At 36.2% G+C, this 17721-nt stretch overlaps 1 protein-coding gene across 1 annotated transcript in view; it reads left to right on the top strand.

Annotated features, from left to right (window-relative positions):
* NRG3 (neuregulin 3) overlaps positions 1-17721 on the top strand; it is a 418813-nt gene that overhangs the window by 377698 nt on the left and 23394 nt on the right. The window contains exons 5-6 of the mRNA XM_055791158.1: positions 10833-10935; positions 15689-15815. Of these exons, the coding sequence (XP_055647133.1) occupies positions 10833-10935; positions 15689-15815 (230 nt within the window). The remainder of the gene's footprint in view (positions 1-10832; positions 10936-15688; positions 15816-17721) is intronic.

The raw sequence follows: 17721 nt of genomic DNA on the forward strand, positions 1-17721 counted from the left end.
TAGAGAAAATCAGCAGAACAAGTAATGGGTGCACAAGTATACAGTCCCTTAATCCTCTGTGTATCTGGGAGCTTTAAGTGGGGGTGGCTTCAAGGTGAACACAAGATCGACACAATGCTCTGTTGAAGAAGGACACTTCTTTGACTCCCTCTGGCAGCCTCTCTCCTTGCCGTTACATACATCCCTGGGCACTGGCTTGTAAGGAGAAGCATGGTCGAGGAGTTGGCACTTGGAACAAACCAAAGGCAATGCATAAAATCTGTAGTTCTGTGCCTGCAGAGTCTTGTTCAGAAACTGTTGTACTTCAGCAGTAACACAGTGTCCTTTGTCACACCGTCCTGCAGCTGAGTAAGCCCTTGTCCTTATCCATGCCATCACCCTCCAAACCCTGCCCAGGCAGAACACCACGTTTCTGTTTCAGTGTATGAAGAAGAAAAGCAAAAAATATTTCAAAGTTATTAATGATTATTTTCTATGGTTCTTCTGTCACTGCTCACACCGTATTTTTGTAAAAAACCTCAAAAAATCTATAAAAGCACCCAGGTTAAAACAGCAGCAGTCAAAACAGAGATGGCACTTAATTATAACATTGCTTGACTTACTGTGAGCTCCTGACAATGTAGCCATCAACAATAACTGTCAAATGTACTTTGGGCATCTTTGATGTTAGCTCAAGATTTGAGTGGAATGTTCAATACTAGCAAGTGAGCGAGATATTAGAACATAGGAGCCTCACCTGTGGGGGAAATTCCAGTGACAGGGCTTTCTTGATAATAGCAATACAAGCTCAGAGATCAAATAAAATATCAGCTGGGAAATTAAGACATTATTATATTCGATGTTAGCCATGCTTAGGATCTTAGGAATAACAACCCTCATCAGCTGAGGAATTACTATGGCAGGATTAAATGCTATTGCATTATAAAGCCATAATATTTTTATGTAATAAACCTCTCAAAAAGTGTCTTTATGGAGTTATTCAAAGTGCAATTATTATGTATCTGATCCAACACCTATTGTACTTAACAGTCTTTGGATTAGTCTGTATATATATTATATATTTTAAGAAACCTGATACACTACAATAACTCATGCAGAAGGCTTATGTCTAAATGTCCTTCCCTCTGCTTCCTCCATTTACCAGCCCAAAGTGTGGCTGAACCAGGGCCTCAGGAGAGTGGCACAGCTCGGCTGAGTATTGACTTTGCAGAATTAGAAGGTTATATTACAAGAAGAATGAATGCTGAATGGAATTTTCACTTTGGAAGCTTTTTCATGCTGATGGTGTGGGGGGGAAGCATGATAGCAAAGATATTTTTTAAATGCGGAACTGTGTTTGGTTATAAGATTTACAGTAAAAAAAAAAAAAAAAATAACAGAAAGGAAGATGCCAAAACTGGGGAGGAAAGATAAAGAGATGTGCCAAGAAGCAGCCAAAAATTAAGATAGGAAAAAGGGTGAGTCATTATTCTGGAGCAGCATACTATACCGTTTCCCCTCCACTTAAGACTGTTATACAGAATTGTGGAGCTAACATACCCTGTCAGAGAGAGACCAAGGAAATAATACTTTCTGTGGGAAACCTATGGTATGAAAGGTCTCTAGGACCTGGCAAATAATTGATAGCCTTGAAGAATATACAGCAAGAAAAAACCCACTGAAAAACAAACAAAAAACAAAAAAACCCCACCAAAACTAAATCCTTCTGGAAATAATGTTATTTAATTAAAAAAAAAGAAAGAACACAGTATATTATTTTCCAATCTTTAAGCTTTTGCAAATTATGCTTTGTAGTTTTTTGTGTATCTGTGAAAGAGTAGAAGCTTTTTTCTGTACAATAAAGAAAATATTGCAAATGTATTTGTTCAATGGAAGACCAGCAGGTAACATTCAGACTTTATTATAAAGTATTAGTTACGTGGATTTTCGTACCTAAATTTCAAATGTTTTCCAAACTGTTATATGAGAATCGTCAACAGTGCTGTCAATGGAAAGGTAGCTGAAACTGTGCACCCTGTCTGCTTGGTTGGTGTTGGCTGTGAAACTAAATTATGAGCACCTTGCATGCCCTCCTTGCCTGCTGACTTAGTACAGTCCTGTCACCGAGAATGATCTGATGATGAAAGACCTTGTTTAAAGGGTTGCATTTGCATCTCTTGGACCTGCAGTAGAAGCTGGAGCTACTTGGAACTGTGATTCTCAGAAAGAAGAAGTGACATAACGAGTAAGACTTGATTGTAGATCATGAAGTTTTAGCGGTTAGCCAAGAGGTTTTAGAAACTAAAACACAATTGGTTTTAGCTGTTAGCTCAGTAGCTATTAGTTTTAGCTCTTATGGTACTATGAGAAGGTTTTGCACTACATAGACTTGCAGATGCTGCAAAGCTTTAAAAACCTTCCGCTGTCCCACTGGGATTTTCCGTCAATGTATTTTTGCAGTTGGCTTCTTTGGTACCACTCCATATCTATTCATTTTCTGCTGGTTACATGAGTCACCGCTGCTGTGCTGCTAGTGCTGTCCCGTCCCTGGTGGCTTCTCCATGCCACTACTCATGCCATCCGTCATGCCAGGAAAAGAACTCACACAGCATTGATGCTGAGGTTCTCTCTTGTGCAGTGTGACTGCACACAAACAGAAAGCATACAAAGAGGAGGTGTTGGACTCTAAAGTTTCTTTCAGAAGCAAAGGAGCAAGGGAAGCAAATTGTTCTGCGTCATCGTGCTGTGGAGATTTGGATGTTCCTATTCACATGTGTCTACTTCCTCTTGCTATTCTCAATCCCTTTTTCTGTTTAATTTCTGGCAATAAAGGTATTTTTGGTGTCCAGGAACCAGTAACTGGTGTATACTGCTTATGGGACTAATTGCTGATGGCTGGTTGAGTTATAACTAAATTGAATCAGTCTGGCTTGGTGACTGGAGTATCACTGTTGGTCAGTGACCTTCTGCACCGAACAATAGGAGATTTAAAAAAAAAAAAAAAAAAAAAGGCTGTGGGGTCCCATCCCCCTCAATTTCCAACATGATGCAGTCTTTTGGGAAAAGGGACATGGTTTCTTTGAAAATGCCTGCTGCTTCCCTGCTCTTTTCTGCTGAGAGCTGTTCATTTCTCAGTTGCAACTCAAGTTGCAGAAATACCACAGCATATAGGACCATGTGCAATCCTTACTGCCCAAGAAAAGCTTTAGTAAGTCTTTAGCTTTGTATCTCAAAGCTGTGAGTTTTCCATGAGATTATGGCAAGAGTTCATCTTGTTTAGGTGTAGCTGGTTTGCCCAGAATGTCACGTTGTATTACCAATGATACTATTTCTTCAGTGACCTGGCGTGTTTTTAGTAGAAATGTTCTCAACAGTGGTCTAATGTAAAACAGAAATAACATGTTTCAGATCTTTTAGTGGGATCTTTTTCTGTCCACCAGATACCAAGTTTCTCTCCTTCAGGACTGCTGTTCCTTAGGGGGCTGTTCCTTTGCCACTCATCCCTTTCACACATCAGCCAAAATGCAGGCAACCATCACGCAGGGAGATTACTGCCAGAAGATCATGGGTTTAGACAGCTTTACTCTTTGTATCGTAAGTTTTTTTCAATGTGCTCGTTGTCTAAAATATTACCATAGGTTTTTAGCTGTCAACCTCTATTAACTAGGTAACTATTTTTCCCCTATATCCAGACTGGAAGTGAAGTTGGGTGAGAGAGGAAGAATGGCCTTCATATTTGTTTTTCTTTTGTACTTAACAAACTCAAGTTAAAACATTTATATTCAGGTTGTATCAAAAAGTAAAAACAAGGTTCATATGTGATTCTTATTCCTATTATGTAATAATAATGTAGTAAAGGTTGGCTTACTGGGTGTATTTTTGCAGTAATAGAAGGTCTTATAGGAACTTAGAATTGCTATAAAATTCTAAAACAGATTATTTCAAAAAGGAAAATCAGCACACGCACACAGAGGTTGATGAGACTTAGGTAATGAATTTTGTTAATAGATGGCTGACTTTATCCATCTTAGAAACAGAATGAAAATAGATCAAGTTTGTGATAGATTTGGATTGTTTTACTTGTAAATTGTAAATACGTAAAAGCTCCTGACTGGTCTTTTTCTTAAGAAATAAAAAATCTACCTCTCATCTCTTAGCTGCCTATGGAGCTATTTCAAGCCTAAGATTTAATAAATATGTTGCACTGAATGTACTTAACCAAGGCTTTGAAATTTTGTTAGATTTGAGTTGTGGTTATAGTTGATACATTCCCTTGCAAATTCCCTGCAGATAAAAGGAAATTATTATTTCTTAGGAAACCGAAATTAAAATTAATTTACCTTCAGAGTCATGACCTTGCTGTTTAAAAGTACTTATCAAATTTCCACTTCATAAAAAGTAGCACTTACTAAGAATATTGGCACATTCACTCCTCTTGTAACCACAGACAACACTAGATATTCTTGTGTAAGGTTACCCTCTCTTTTTTTTTTCTTATCTGCAGAGCATTCTCCACTGTTTGGCTCATTTTATTTTGTGGGGTGTTGCAAGGATGTGTTTGATGGAAATAATTTTTCAGGATATTTTGGTTCATTAATTCTTAAATAAGTTTTCACCTTTCACTCACCAACCTAAAATAGCTGGTTGAGAGCTCAGGGTTAGAGCACATACCTTTGCATCCCTTTTCATTGTGAGTCTAAAACATTATTCACTGCTTCATTTTTAATATTCCATGCAAAACTAGTACTAATGCAGCATTAATATTGTAGAATCAAGTACTCGAAATAGGTCAGTCAAACAGGTTGAACACTCTTCCCTCCCATTTCTGCCTTCTGTGTATGCCGAAAATGATCTCACTAGTTGTTAAATACCAGTAGTCAAACAAAGTATAATATCATGCAATTATATAATGGGCTACATCTATTTCACTTTGCTCTCATTAAGATCCTTCAGCTGTGGACATTCCACAGGTATTCCACAAGAAGAAAATGTATTTTGTTAATCTTTGTTACAATCAGAATCATCGAACGGTCCTTCCCAAGAGAGAATCACTATCGAAACTATGAAATGCTTTATGAACTCTAGCCAGCAGAAGTCAGCTTGCTCTTGTTCCAGTTTGAAATGTGAATCTGTGCAATTAACCTTGACTCTGCCCTTTCTGTAAACGACAGCAGATACAAACTTCTGCTCCTAATTTGTGAACCTAATTGTTTTGAAGCCCTTAAACAGGGGAAATTCTACCTAGATGGACAAAAGTTGAAGGAAGAAAACTCAGTCCTTAATAAAGGTAGCTGAGAATTAGAATAAAACATAGTATTTTATATGAAGTATGTGATCTTAAAGACATTGAAGCAAAAGTATCTGGGACAGGTTTATTTGCAGAGACTTTATTCCTTTAGAGATTAATATGTTCATATTAAATTCTATCATGTTATTCACTGAAATGGAAGAGGCAATATTATCTTCATGGTTACAGAAAGAGCGAGGGTCTCAGCTTAGCTACGGTCAAAGAAATGTGAACCGTGGCTTGTAGCATTTCAGCTGTTAAAATCATTCTGCCTTAGCACAAGCTACAGCATATGGCAGTGTATCTGTATGGCAGGTTTTGCAAGTGAAAGAACAGAGAAAACTCTGGGGAGAGTTGGAAGTCTGATGCTGAAGGCAATCACAGATTTTGTGGAACATACAGGCTTTTTTTATTCACTTCATGAATTAAATTTAGAATACCGTATATAGTTCAGCACTTGTCACATAAATCTAAGTATATTGAGAAATATGCTTTAACTACTCTTTTACCTTTAAACTTATGGGAATCTTTATTTTATTGGAAATCTTGATGTTGTGTATGGGGTTTCCATGTAGTCCATCTCTGTTGTGTATGGGACTTTGAGGATGCAGGTCACCAGTAAGAGTGTAAGTGGCAAACGATACTATTGAGATTCACCTCAACAGCAAGGTGCTGGCTCTGCAGGACATTGCAGTATTGTTTGCCCAATAGTGGGTCAGAAAATATATGGGCAGGGAATGACGGGAAGTGAAAAAAGTGTGTGGCGGTGAGGTTACAGCAGAGGTGACGATGCCCACTTGGCTGCACCTGCATGCCTTAGTTTTCGCATGGGGACAGGAAAAAAAAAAAAAAGAAAAAAAAAAAAAAGCCTGCCTTCATGCTATCTTGTAATTTGTTGAGGACAAGCTGGTTTTATGTTCTATCCATTAGGCCACACTTCCTCTGTTAACTCAAAAATGACAGGGATTGAGGAAAAGGTGAAGAACATCTCTAAATTTTCTGGTGAAAACTAAGTCATAGAATTATTTTCATAAAGTTTTCATGGGCATTTATTGATGGGAGAAAGCACATGGAAAACAATTGTTCGTCATACATACCAATAGCAAGGTACTGGGCTTTCCATATTTATTCTATAGCATGTTGTTACTTGCAGTAATGCAGAGTGGGTCCATTTAGGGGAGGGGAGTGAGGAAGGTAAGGGAATGCTGCATGCTGTTAGGGTTTGTGGTGGGTTTTGGGTTGGGAGTAAAAACTTCAGTAGGAAAAATCATCTGAACATTTATTCTTTCTTTTATTTTCGTTATAGAGCAAAGCTCAAGTAATGCATCCGTATGGTAAATGTGGTAATTTCTCAGTTGGCTCAGTTTGACTATTCAATAATCATTCTCTGTGGTGTTTGTGACAATATTGAGATTTTATCCAAGAGCCACTGAAATAAGCATCACAAGGGGGAAGCTACTATTTTTGGTTTGTTATCATCTTGCTTAGGCCACATGCACAATGCTGTTCTTCATATTTGAAATACCTTTCAAAGATACTTCAGTGAGTTCAGAAAATACACAATAGAACTAGAGGATCCAGTAATTGTGGCTAGTAATGATTATGTGGATGTAGGTGCTAACAAAGTCTAACATAATCTCTATTAATTAACATTTTTTCTCAATGATATGGTTAGAAACATACATGGTTGTTTCTCAGGGACCTTGTACCAGTGTTCTTCCTTTTATAGTAAAGTCACAAAGAAGAGACAAGTTTCACCTTATTCACACAAAGAAAGCTACCATATCCTTTAGAAGTAACAATCATGAGAAAAATGTGTCTACCCTGTGCTTTTTAATCCTCTAAAGACTTATGTGTATGCTTCAGTGGGTCTTCCCACATGCATAAAGCAGACAGATGACAGCCTTCAAAAGTAAATTTTAAAGAGCAGGAGAATAAAATAAACCAAAATCCTCATACCTGGAATATGGCATGTACTTTTTTGTTAGTAACAGACAGATGAAGTTTGACTGTGATGTGAGTGCTGAAAGAAACTTTGCTTTCACGAGTCGCCAGTAGTCATTCTGTGTTTCCTAATGGTAGCAAATGTGTGAGAGAAGCTTAGAAAAAGGAGCACTTAAGGCACAAGCAGCTTACATTCAGGGGGATGATGTGACAGAGATGAAGAGAGACAATTCTGTAGCAGCAATGAAAATAAGAAAGAATCCATAGTTTAAATAAAAATAGGCTAGACATGTAACAGGACACGCAGTGAATGGAGACCTGTCTATGGGAAGCCAGCCTTTCAACAGGCTTCACGTCCGATGTTTGTCTTGTCTTTTATGTTCTGGGAAGATCTTTCTTGCCATAATTTTTGTTAAACAAAATAATCTGCATCTAAACAGTTTACTTTGTTATTTTTCAGCACTGCGGTCTGCAGTTGTATTTCTGTTGGTATAGGTTATGTGTTTTGTATAATTTGAATGCTTGGTGGGATTCATGTTCTGTGGTCTTAACTCCTCAGATGGATTATCCAGGAATATCTGTAGCAGTTTATATTTTGGTTTTGAGCTGAAATATTTTCTTGCCTGCTCATTAAATGAGGAATCCTCTCCCTAGAGTATTTATTTCAATAGAATGGAATTAAGATGATTTACTTCACAAGGAATGTATGAATATATATGAATAAAGAGAGACATCATAATTAAAGTCACACTTTACATTACCTTGGGAAGTTTGCTTCAGTATATAAATATGCACAAGTTGATGCACGTCTTCAGCTAAGGAGAAGGAATTTTCAGTTATTCTCATTTCTGCAGGCTGAATTTCTACAGTTTTCTGTTCTGTGACAGCAAAATTACTTTGCAATGCTTAGCGATAGCCTTCCGTGTTATTTAAAGGCCCTACTCAGTACACCTTTGCTAGAGAAGATCTCAGCTGTGCTAGATGTGTTTAGAGCAATGGTGAGGTTAAATCAAGGCGACAACGAGAAGACCTTCAAAGTTTGCAGAGGCACAGATTACATTTCTATCAGCAAGAAGGTGTTTGTTTGTTTTTTAAAAAAAAAGCTGATATGGAAGATTAGAGACTGAAAGAGTACTTAACTGTTATATTTTGAGAAGCTGGAGACAAAAAAATGGTGGAGTCCAATACATAAATAAAAATTTAAAGGATATAAAAAAATGAACAAAGGTGTCTAAAGAAATGGAGTAACATTAATCAATAAGCAGTTCTTTAAATATGCACTGTACAAAATAAAGAAAAAGGAAAGAAAGTATTGATCAGCATGTGTTGAAAGCTAGTGGCAGGGATTTATCTGACTACACAAAAGATTTAAATCTTCACATAGTTGTTTCAGCAAGATAAGACTGTGTGTTCTCTGAATTGCTTTTATCTTGGTAAGATGTATTCTAAAGCATCTTTAACAAGACAGTGGCAGCTATTGAGGACTGACAAAGACCATAGTTGCATTAAACTCAGCATTTCTCAAAAAAAAAAAAAGTATTTAATGAGGACTTAGGTTAAAAGAAAAGCAAAATTAAGCCTCTTTACACGACTTAAATCAGTTTCTCTTAATACATATGTATTTTTTTAATTATATGCAATGTTTGAGTCAAATTACAGTTCATATGTATGTATGTTTTAGTTGTAGTCTTAGGCAGTGGGTGCTGAAATTGTTATTCTGGCAGTATAGATTAACAATTGATGAACTGGATAATCCGTTAACTATTTGCAGTGATCCATCTCAACATAAGAATTCAAAATTTGTAAGATTAGTCCTTTGTGTGCAGTGGAAATGGAAGGTGGATAACTGTGCACACAGGCTACTAAAAACAAACAAACAAATTTAAACCCCAAACATTTAGTTCATTGCCAATGAGGATTTACTCTCTAGATCTAAATTTTATACATGCCAATGAGGAATGGGCCCAAAAGCTCTACTGGAATCAGTTTTATTGCAATGTTATCAGGATTTCCTATTGAATTACAACCTTTCCAGATATATTTTAGACATGCAAAAAGTGTAAGTTACTGTATTAACTTCTTTTTATTTTAAAATATTTAAATACTTTTAAATATTGATTTTTAAATATTTAAATACTTTTAGAGTTTCAAATTTAAATGAAAAGAAAAAAGTCCACAGCAGCTGGGGTCTTAGAAATGGCTTCTGAATCACTGTTGTGGTCTTTGAGTGAGCAAGTAAAGAATTAATTAAGAAATAAAGATTTGGTACATGTAAATTAATTTGAAATAGCTTATGAAAAAGGACTGTGGCTTTTACAAGAGGCAAATGACTAAAGGTTTCAAATGCTTTGTAACAGCACTGTGATGTTAATTCTTGAGAAATTTGTAATCACTAGTGATTAGGATACTGTATATAGTCTTCAGTCATTGTAACACCAAGAGTATTTGACTGAAGTTCCAGTTGGGTGTAGGTTTTTTCAGTATTTGCCTAGATTCACCTTGATGTTGTCACACGATATTTTCTTCTTATAAACCCGAACATTATGAACCTGGAATTTGGTGTTACCATCACCTGCTTGACATGTCTGGTATTCATATTGATGGGTGGGTCAGCACAGAAGATCTCAAACCTAGAAAGGAAATGCAGGTTTGTCAGTGTACAGTGCTTGTACTGTGCTTTGATAACCCTACATATTGCTCTTCTACCTAAACTATATGAATGAAAATATTATTTAGTATGTTGCATGTTTGGAGAAACTGAGTTTTTAAAATTACAATTTATCATGTTAGCACTTTGAACTAGAGAAAGAGTTGAAATAATAAAAGTAAAATATAACGCTCGAGGAGCTGTTGATAAATTGAGCATGTGAAACTCCAATTGCCTATCAGCTTCTGTCTGCTGTCATCAATGAGTGTTTTCTCTTGTTTTCTTAGCTCTTTTTTTTTTACTTTCATTTTGTTCCTGTTTTAAAATTCATTAGAAGATTATGAGATTTATTAAGGAAAATTCTCTTAAAAAAAGTAGGCTCATGAAAACAGTATCTGGTGCATTGTAGCATAGTAGTCATTGGGTTCCATCCAAGTTGATTGAATTAGTTTTTTACAGTGATGTTGTACATAAGCTTCAAGTACAGGGAATGACATGGGAGTAGGGCATTGTAATCACCGTTCAATCAAAGTAAAAACCTAGAATTTTTGGGTAGATAAAGAACTCTGAATCTTGTGGAACCTTGTGAGAGCTTTGATGGATCTTGCCTTAAGCCAGAAAAACTCCATGGTTGTAGGGCTCTTTATCCTATTGACAGTAGAATCTTTCTTAAAATAGCTGAAAAATAGCATGTAGGGCAGACAAGATATTCAACTACCCTGAATTTTATTATTATGTGTATCTCAGTGTGTATTAGAACCATTTTCTCAAAGTTTCCTAGGAGGCCACAACTCTATGAACATTATCTAGATGAGAGGTTCAGAGAAGCATCCATTCTGTTGAGGAACTGGCCAAGCCAGACCTCCAAATCTCTCCTATCTGTCCATCATTAGTGAAACCATGATGTGCTGTAATCCACTTTTCACAAGTATTGTTTTCTGATGCTTTCATAATTCTCAATTTTGCTGTTCACAGAGAGCGAAGAAGTGTACCAGCGCCAGGTGCTGTCTATTTCCTGTATCGTCTTTGGCATAGTCGTAGTGGGCATGCTTTGTGCAGCGTTCTACTTCAAAACAAAGTAAGAGCCTTCATCTAGCGTGTTTGTTATTTAGCTTCTGTCCTTTTTATGGCTTTACAATTCTTCAGTTTCTCGCCTCCTTTTGAAGCTGTTTTTATCTCTGAATAGATAGAACAGTTCCCCGGCTACACTATCTAAGTCAAAAAAAAAAAAAGAAAAAAAAAAAGTAAACAAAAGTCATGTGTTCTTGTTTCTATCTTTTGTTACCAAGAAAGAGATTGTGTCCTTTCCAGTTTGTTTTTTTTTTTTTTTAAATAAAAATTATGTCTTTTACTATCAGTGCGATAATCGCTTTCCTCTTTTGAAAATAAAGTTTAAACATATCATCTCCTTTTTGCATTTCATTTCATATCCCTGAATGTCCCTTTTGTTTCTGTAGGATGAGAATGAAAGTAAAGTTAGAAATGCAGAAAGAGACAAGTTCTCTGCAGATGTCTGTAACCTGTAGTTAGTAGTTGTAAACTGCTAATGTAGTTGCAAAATGAGTATCTGTATTGCACAAACACATTGACCTATCTGAGTATGGTGGAATCATCTGTACTAAACTATTTTCAACTGAAATACTTTGCACTCTATTCTCTATCTTCCTAGCCAAACATTATTTTATAATATTTACTGTTATGTGTGTAATTTGAGTTGCAAAAACCTCATAGCAATTACGTGACATGGTTGTCAGTGCCGCTGTATCTATAAATATGTTCTGTATGGTTGTCATCCTTCATTCCTGTTCCAGCTGGAGCTAATGAGAGAACACATATCTATATAAATAGTACCTGCATAAGGTTAGTCATGGTGACTGAGCATCAAATGTGGAGGTTTGCACTACTTAAGAGTTTGGATGCTTACCTGAATACCCCTTTTTAGAATTTATTTTAATGAGTAGGAAATCTGATGAGGACTACTTTTTATTAAAAAAAAAAAAAAATCTATCAAAAAAAAGAAAAAGAAGTTGGAAAAGTCACCAAGCCTCCCCACCCCCTTTTTTTCATTCAAACTTCAGGGGAAGTTTGTGCATGATTTGAGTGAAGATTTTAGTTGGTTCATATTTCACCTTAACACTCCTACCTGTTATAATGTCTTGAGAGTTTTTGTTTAATCGTTCTTTGGACCTAGAATATGGCAGTGGTGCTAGGTGGGAGGATGCTGTGGCAGAACACTTCCTCTCTGCGAACTCCTTGGTTATAGTATAAATTGTGAGCAGAGACAGCCATTTTGCCACTGAGTTAGAAATGTCATTATGCATTTATCTGCAGAAGAAAGAAAGAAAGAAAGAGAGATTAAGGTGTTCCTGTTCTTCCTGGAAAGGCTTGGAGTTTTTGCTCACAAAGACAGATGCAGAATAGGTAGAACGGGATTGTCAGTTGGAAGAATATGTAGTCAACAACCGAGCATGGTGTGAATAATATGTCCCTCTGTTATTCACCTGTGCCTCTCTTGGTTTTGCACTGCTGTAGGGAGCGGTAGAGCTGGACTGGAACAGCCTTCAAAATACTGTGACTTTGATGAGGTGGTGGGGAGAGCTAGGTCTAAAAATAATGAGTAGAAATAATAGCTCAAAGATGAACTCACAGGGCAGTAGTGCTTCGCATCTCAGCAGGAGGTGGTGGTGTTCGGTTTGGGTTTTCATCTGCATTATAAATACGCTAGTTAAGAATTACTGGGAAGAGTTGAAGTGTGCTTATGCCAGATTCTTGGAAGTGAAGTTTGAAGAGTAATGAGAAAATGAGCACCTCCTGTTCAGTCAAGAGGTCTTACCAGATATATGAAGCACAGTAATGGTAAGGTAGCAATCAATCCCTAACTCACTGGCTGTGGCTTATCTAGCAAACTGTCCAAAAAATATATTAGAGTGTCTAGACTGGGTTGCATAGAGGCTGCATAAAACAGTATCATAACTGTGATGTTGACCAGTGTCTTAAGGATGTAAAACCCAATAAATTTAGAGTGCCTCTGCCCTTATCTTATGTTAGCTTTTAGGCAACACATTTTCAGGAGCTTCTTCATCAGGCAGATGTGTCTTGGTCATGCTTAAGAGTTGTCAAAGAATTCCTCCTCCATGGGACATAATCCGTGGGTTTAATTTGGTGTATCATACTACTTGCAGCTACAGAACCCCTGAATGGTGCACCTTTTATAAAATATATTTTCCATGAAGGCACTGACCCTGGCTTTCTTAGTCTGACAATACCTGCTGCTAGAAAGATCACTTCCCTGTGTACCATTAAATTAAAAGTCCTGATTTAAAAATAAATTCAATCTGAGGAAGTTTAGAACTATAATTAAACACTATGCCCTTTAAATTATTCCTTTTAGGGTAATCAAGAAAGTGCTGTAAGTGTCAGCAACAGAGGGAGCATACAGTAATGGGCTGCTCTTTATAGCTTAGAATTTTATAAATGACTAGTGACTTTATTTCTTCCTGAAGTAACAATACTTTATTGCCAAATAGCTCTAAAGTAGAACACATAAGGCCCATTTGTTTTGAAAACAAAATTTATAAAATAAATATATTAGTCGGTAAGTAACTTTGTATTATTCATAATTTCTAGTTTTATAACTGTGCATCCTATAGTTTGGCAAAATGAATATGCATAAACCTAATATTAATGTTAGGTTGCATGAACATAAAAGGAAATTAGTTATTAGATTGTTTCTCTCAGTAAATTGTCTTCAGGAATCTCAATTGTAATGTTAAGGATTGCAGCAGTGAAGCTGAGCATTCCAGTTTACTGAGATGTGTTTATAGATGTAGAAACAGTTCTCTAAACACAAGTTTTCTAAATAAATCCAAATTAGCATTCCAAAATCTTTTAATTTTACAAATTAAATTATTCAATTTCACTGGTTTCAAAAATCAGTAGATATCAAAAAATGTTTTTAAAAGAGATGTTTCTGAGTCAACCAATTTAATTTTCACTATAGTCCTTCAGATTATATATCTATTCAGATTATTCTGATATTAACTTTACAAGTTGTTTTGGTTAAGGAAGAAATTTGAAAGTTTAATAAGTTTTTGGGCTTCAGAAATTATTTCCTCACCCACCCATATTCATAAATCTTGCTAGTTATGATCTGCTTAGCTATACACAAAATATGCCACTCATATTTGTAACATGCTTACAATGTAATTATTTTTTTTCCATTTCCCATGCTGTTTCAAAATAGGATGTTAATAGAAACATAAAAGATACATACAGGGTCCAAGATTTATTGTAGTTTATACCTGGATTCAGAAAACGTGCTATAACAAATACCTACTTCTGTGCAGGTGCTTATGGCCTGTTGAATGTAAGCAAATGCTGAAATTATGCAGTGCTGATTCAGAACTAAGAGACTTAAAGGCAGAGGAAATGTCATTTATTTTAATACATTTAAAACTATATTATTAAAATTGAATATCTAACTGTGACACTTTGCACTGCTTGCTTTCATGTTGAGAAAACTTGTCCTTTCTCACAGTCTCCCCCCTTAACCACTTAAGTAATTTTCTTCTGGTTTCTTACACTTTACTGCACTAGACACAAGCTCCACTAAAAGAAGTTACAATGACTTGTATAGTACATTCAGTGTCAAATTCATTGGCCTGAGTCAGGTAAGATGCTGCCAGACTTGACGATGTCACAAGGCTTTCAGCAGCAACATCACCAGAAATTTTTAAAAATGTTGCTGAAGCTTCTTTGCTAAAATTTCAAATTTCACTGTAGAAAGACTGTATGTCCTTTATTTCGTATCAACATTTTCTGAAATCACTTCCTCCTGAAACCGGGCTCCACGCCAATTGCTTTCCAAAAGCTGTGGTGGCATAACGAAGTGTCGCTGCTGCTGCTGGCGAGTCCTTGACCTTGCTGAATCGTTTCCAAGGCCTTTGTAGGTTTGCTGCTGGAGATGTATCTGCTGGGGAGAAAAAGGAAGGACAGGAAGGAAGAAAAGAATGAAAATAGTATTGTGGAGTTATTTCTCATGATAATTTAAAACTGATAGTCTCAGACAATGTAGCTTATCGGAAGAATAGACTCTGATAAAAGACCTTAAATATAGTTTTCTAACAGTTTTTGCCCAGCTGAGATATCTGTTTGCAGAAGATAAAAGAAATATTTAAATGAAAATTTGCTGCCTCATATCCTCAGTCAGGTACAGAACTTTAAAACTCAGTTTGTCAATATAGTGTGGCAGAAACAGAAAGCCTTTATTAATACCGTAGTAATATCCTGAACATTGTAAGTGATTCGTCTTGTGGTATTCCTTTCTCTGACATTGCAGATCATAGTATAATATGTCAAAAATGCAGCCTTAGATACCATTCTGATTTTTTTTTCCAGGTTTAAGCATGTAAGTAAAAGCTGGTCTATACAAGATACTGGCTTACAGGTCACGTCTAATCAGCTAGCAGAAATCTTTGATTCTTCGACACTTCTTTTGTGTCAATGCTTTTTTAATACTCGGGCCTATTGCAAGCTATTGTTAAATATGTAATAGATGACCTTACGAAATTCTGCACTAAAACAACTGGCATGCTGTTACAGTAATCTGAGAATAGAAGATATTTTAAATAGAAGAGCTCTTTTTTCCTTTCTTCAGCCTTACTAGAAGATGACCACTGCACTGAAATTACTAGACACTAGCAAATGAGCTCAGCTGGTTAATCTAATACGGTGAAGTTTTGAACAAAGAGAACCATGGCTATAAAAATATCATGGCTATAGTACAAGATCAAACTAGCTTTTTCTTACGTGAATTTTATTTCTCTCTGCAGGAAACAAACAAAGCAAATTCATGAACAGCTGAAAGAAACACAGAATAGGAAAACCTACAGCCTAAATGCTTCCAGCATGATGGCAAAGTCAGACTGTATGGCACAAAGCCGAGTCCAGCTGCAAAATGTAAGTAATCCTGCCAGCCACAACACTTAATAGCCTGGCTGAGTTCCTGCTGCTGATGGCAGCACATCGCCATGTTGCTATTAGCATCTGAGCAATGGGAACAAGAATTCTCACCTCTTTCATAAAATGTTTTCTATCAGGTCTGTTAATAGAAAACACCAAGGAGGGATTATTTTTTTTTTTTTCTAAAGTTATTTCAATGGATGCTGGTACATTTTGTTCATGTAATATAGCTTGCTGAGCCCCCTAGCTCTGCATCCAGCAGTGGAAATTACTGTTACAGTTTCTGGCAATACTTTGGTGCATATGTGTGGTTTATAGGTGAGATGGGGGTCCTTGATCTTAACTGATTTCAAGTCTTCCAATAATTAATGAACCTGCATGAAAAAATGTAGATCTGTCTAAGTTAGTTCAGAGTAAATTCAAAATCTAGAATTACATTTATACATGTAGACTATTGCCCAAGGCAAGACTGTGCAGACGTCTCTTTTTCCTGGGTTTTGAGTTAAAGGGGTTTTCTAATACCAGAAAGAGAATAGTTTGTTCAAACTAAATTTGAAAATTATTTAGTAATTTTCTGTGTATAGTTATATATAAGTTAATACAATCCCACAATTATGAAATGCATAAAGCTTATTTGATATAAGGAACTTGAAGAGGACTAATTTATTTAGCCCTGGGTGCAAGGTATTTTCCAATGCATGTCATTCTCTTCTCCCTAACTAACACAATTAGTGCTGTCTTATTTGGAACAAAGTCTTTGGAACAACTGAGAAGGATCCTGGTAGCAATATAATAGGAAATCATAAAAGATGTCTTGAAGCCTTTCTAAATGCTACACTTTTTTTTTTTTTTTTTTAAAGTATCTTAACTTTGCTTAAAGGGCTGGCTACCTTATTTTCCAGATTCTGTCAAAATAATGGGAGTTTAGCACAAGAGAGCACTCTCATGCCCACTTAGCCTAAGATGACTGAACTTCTGGTTTACATGCAGTTAATGTAGAAATAAGTATAAGCCCTTTTAACCAATTCAGAGTAAGCAGAGCCTCCATGCTATGGCAGAGGAGTTGTCAAAGAATTGCTTGTGTTCATGAGAAGTTTTGTTTTATAGGAGCACCACTGTGGTCATGATATGCTTTGTGGTTCAGGAAAAATGTGCTATTTCAAGAAGGAGGATAGCTTCACTAAACTGACATAATCACAGTTGTTTAGGGAACTTTGTGCAATTCTTTGTTTCATTTTCAGTTCATTCAGTCATATATTACTTATAACCCATAAAAATAAATGCTGTTGGGAGCGTTTTTGGCTTGTAATGATGGCAACAAAAGGTAGAGTTATAAAGAACTTTTGCGATCCTTTCATTCTAACATGTAAAGTAGGTCTTGGTTAACACTAAGACTTATGTTCTTTGCCTTTTTCTCACTGTAGTTCAGTGCAACATTTTGTCATCCCATGATCACAATGAGCTATCTGATGTCTTCTGAGCAGCTGACAAACACATCAACAAGCTTTATTTAAGTCTTTTTCTTTTGCCATAACAGTAGCCATAATGGCTGAAGTAGCAGTTTGTAAATTCCAGATACTAAAAATTGAGAAACATTATTATTATTTTTTTAATCCAAATTTGCTTTTCGGTTTTGAATGCTGTTCAGACCAGCATTATCAGTGCTGGTAATTAACACCGTTTTCTTGTGGCTGCTTGCAGGCAGCTGTTTTCTTCTTGCCACTAATGCATTTTCCCTTTGGGAGCAAAGATACTAAGGAAGAGAAACAGAGTGACCTTGTGCAGGATGTAGCATAACAGCACAGGTTAGTAATGGTTTCTATTGTTAGCAAGATTTTAGTGCAGGAACGCATGTAGGCACTTCATGAAATATTTACAAATCTTGGTAGATTGGAGGGGGAAA

This window comes from Falco peregrinus, chromosome 1 (genome assembly GCF_023634155.1).
Source record: "Falco peregrinus isolate bFalPer1 chromosome 1, bFalPer1.pri, whole genome shotgun sequence".
Taxonomy (NCBI): domain Eukaryota; kingdom Metazoa; phylum Chordata; class Aves; order Falconiformes; family Falconidae; genus Falco; species Falco peregrinus.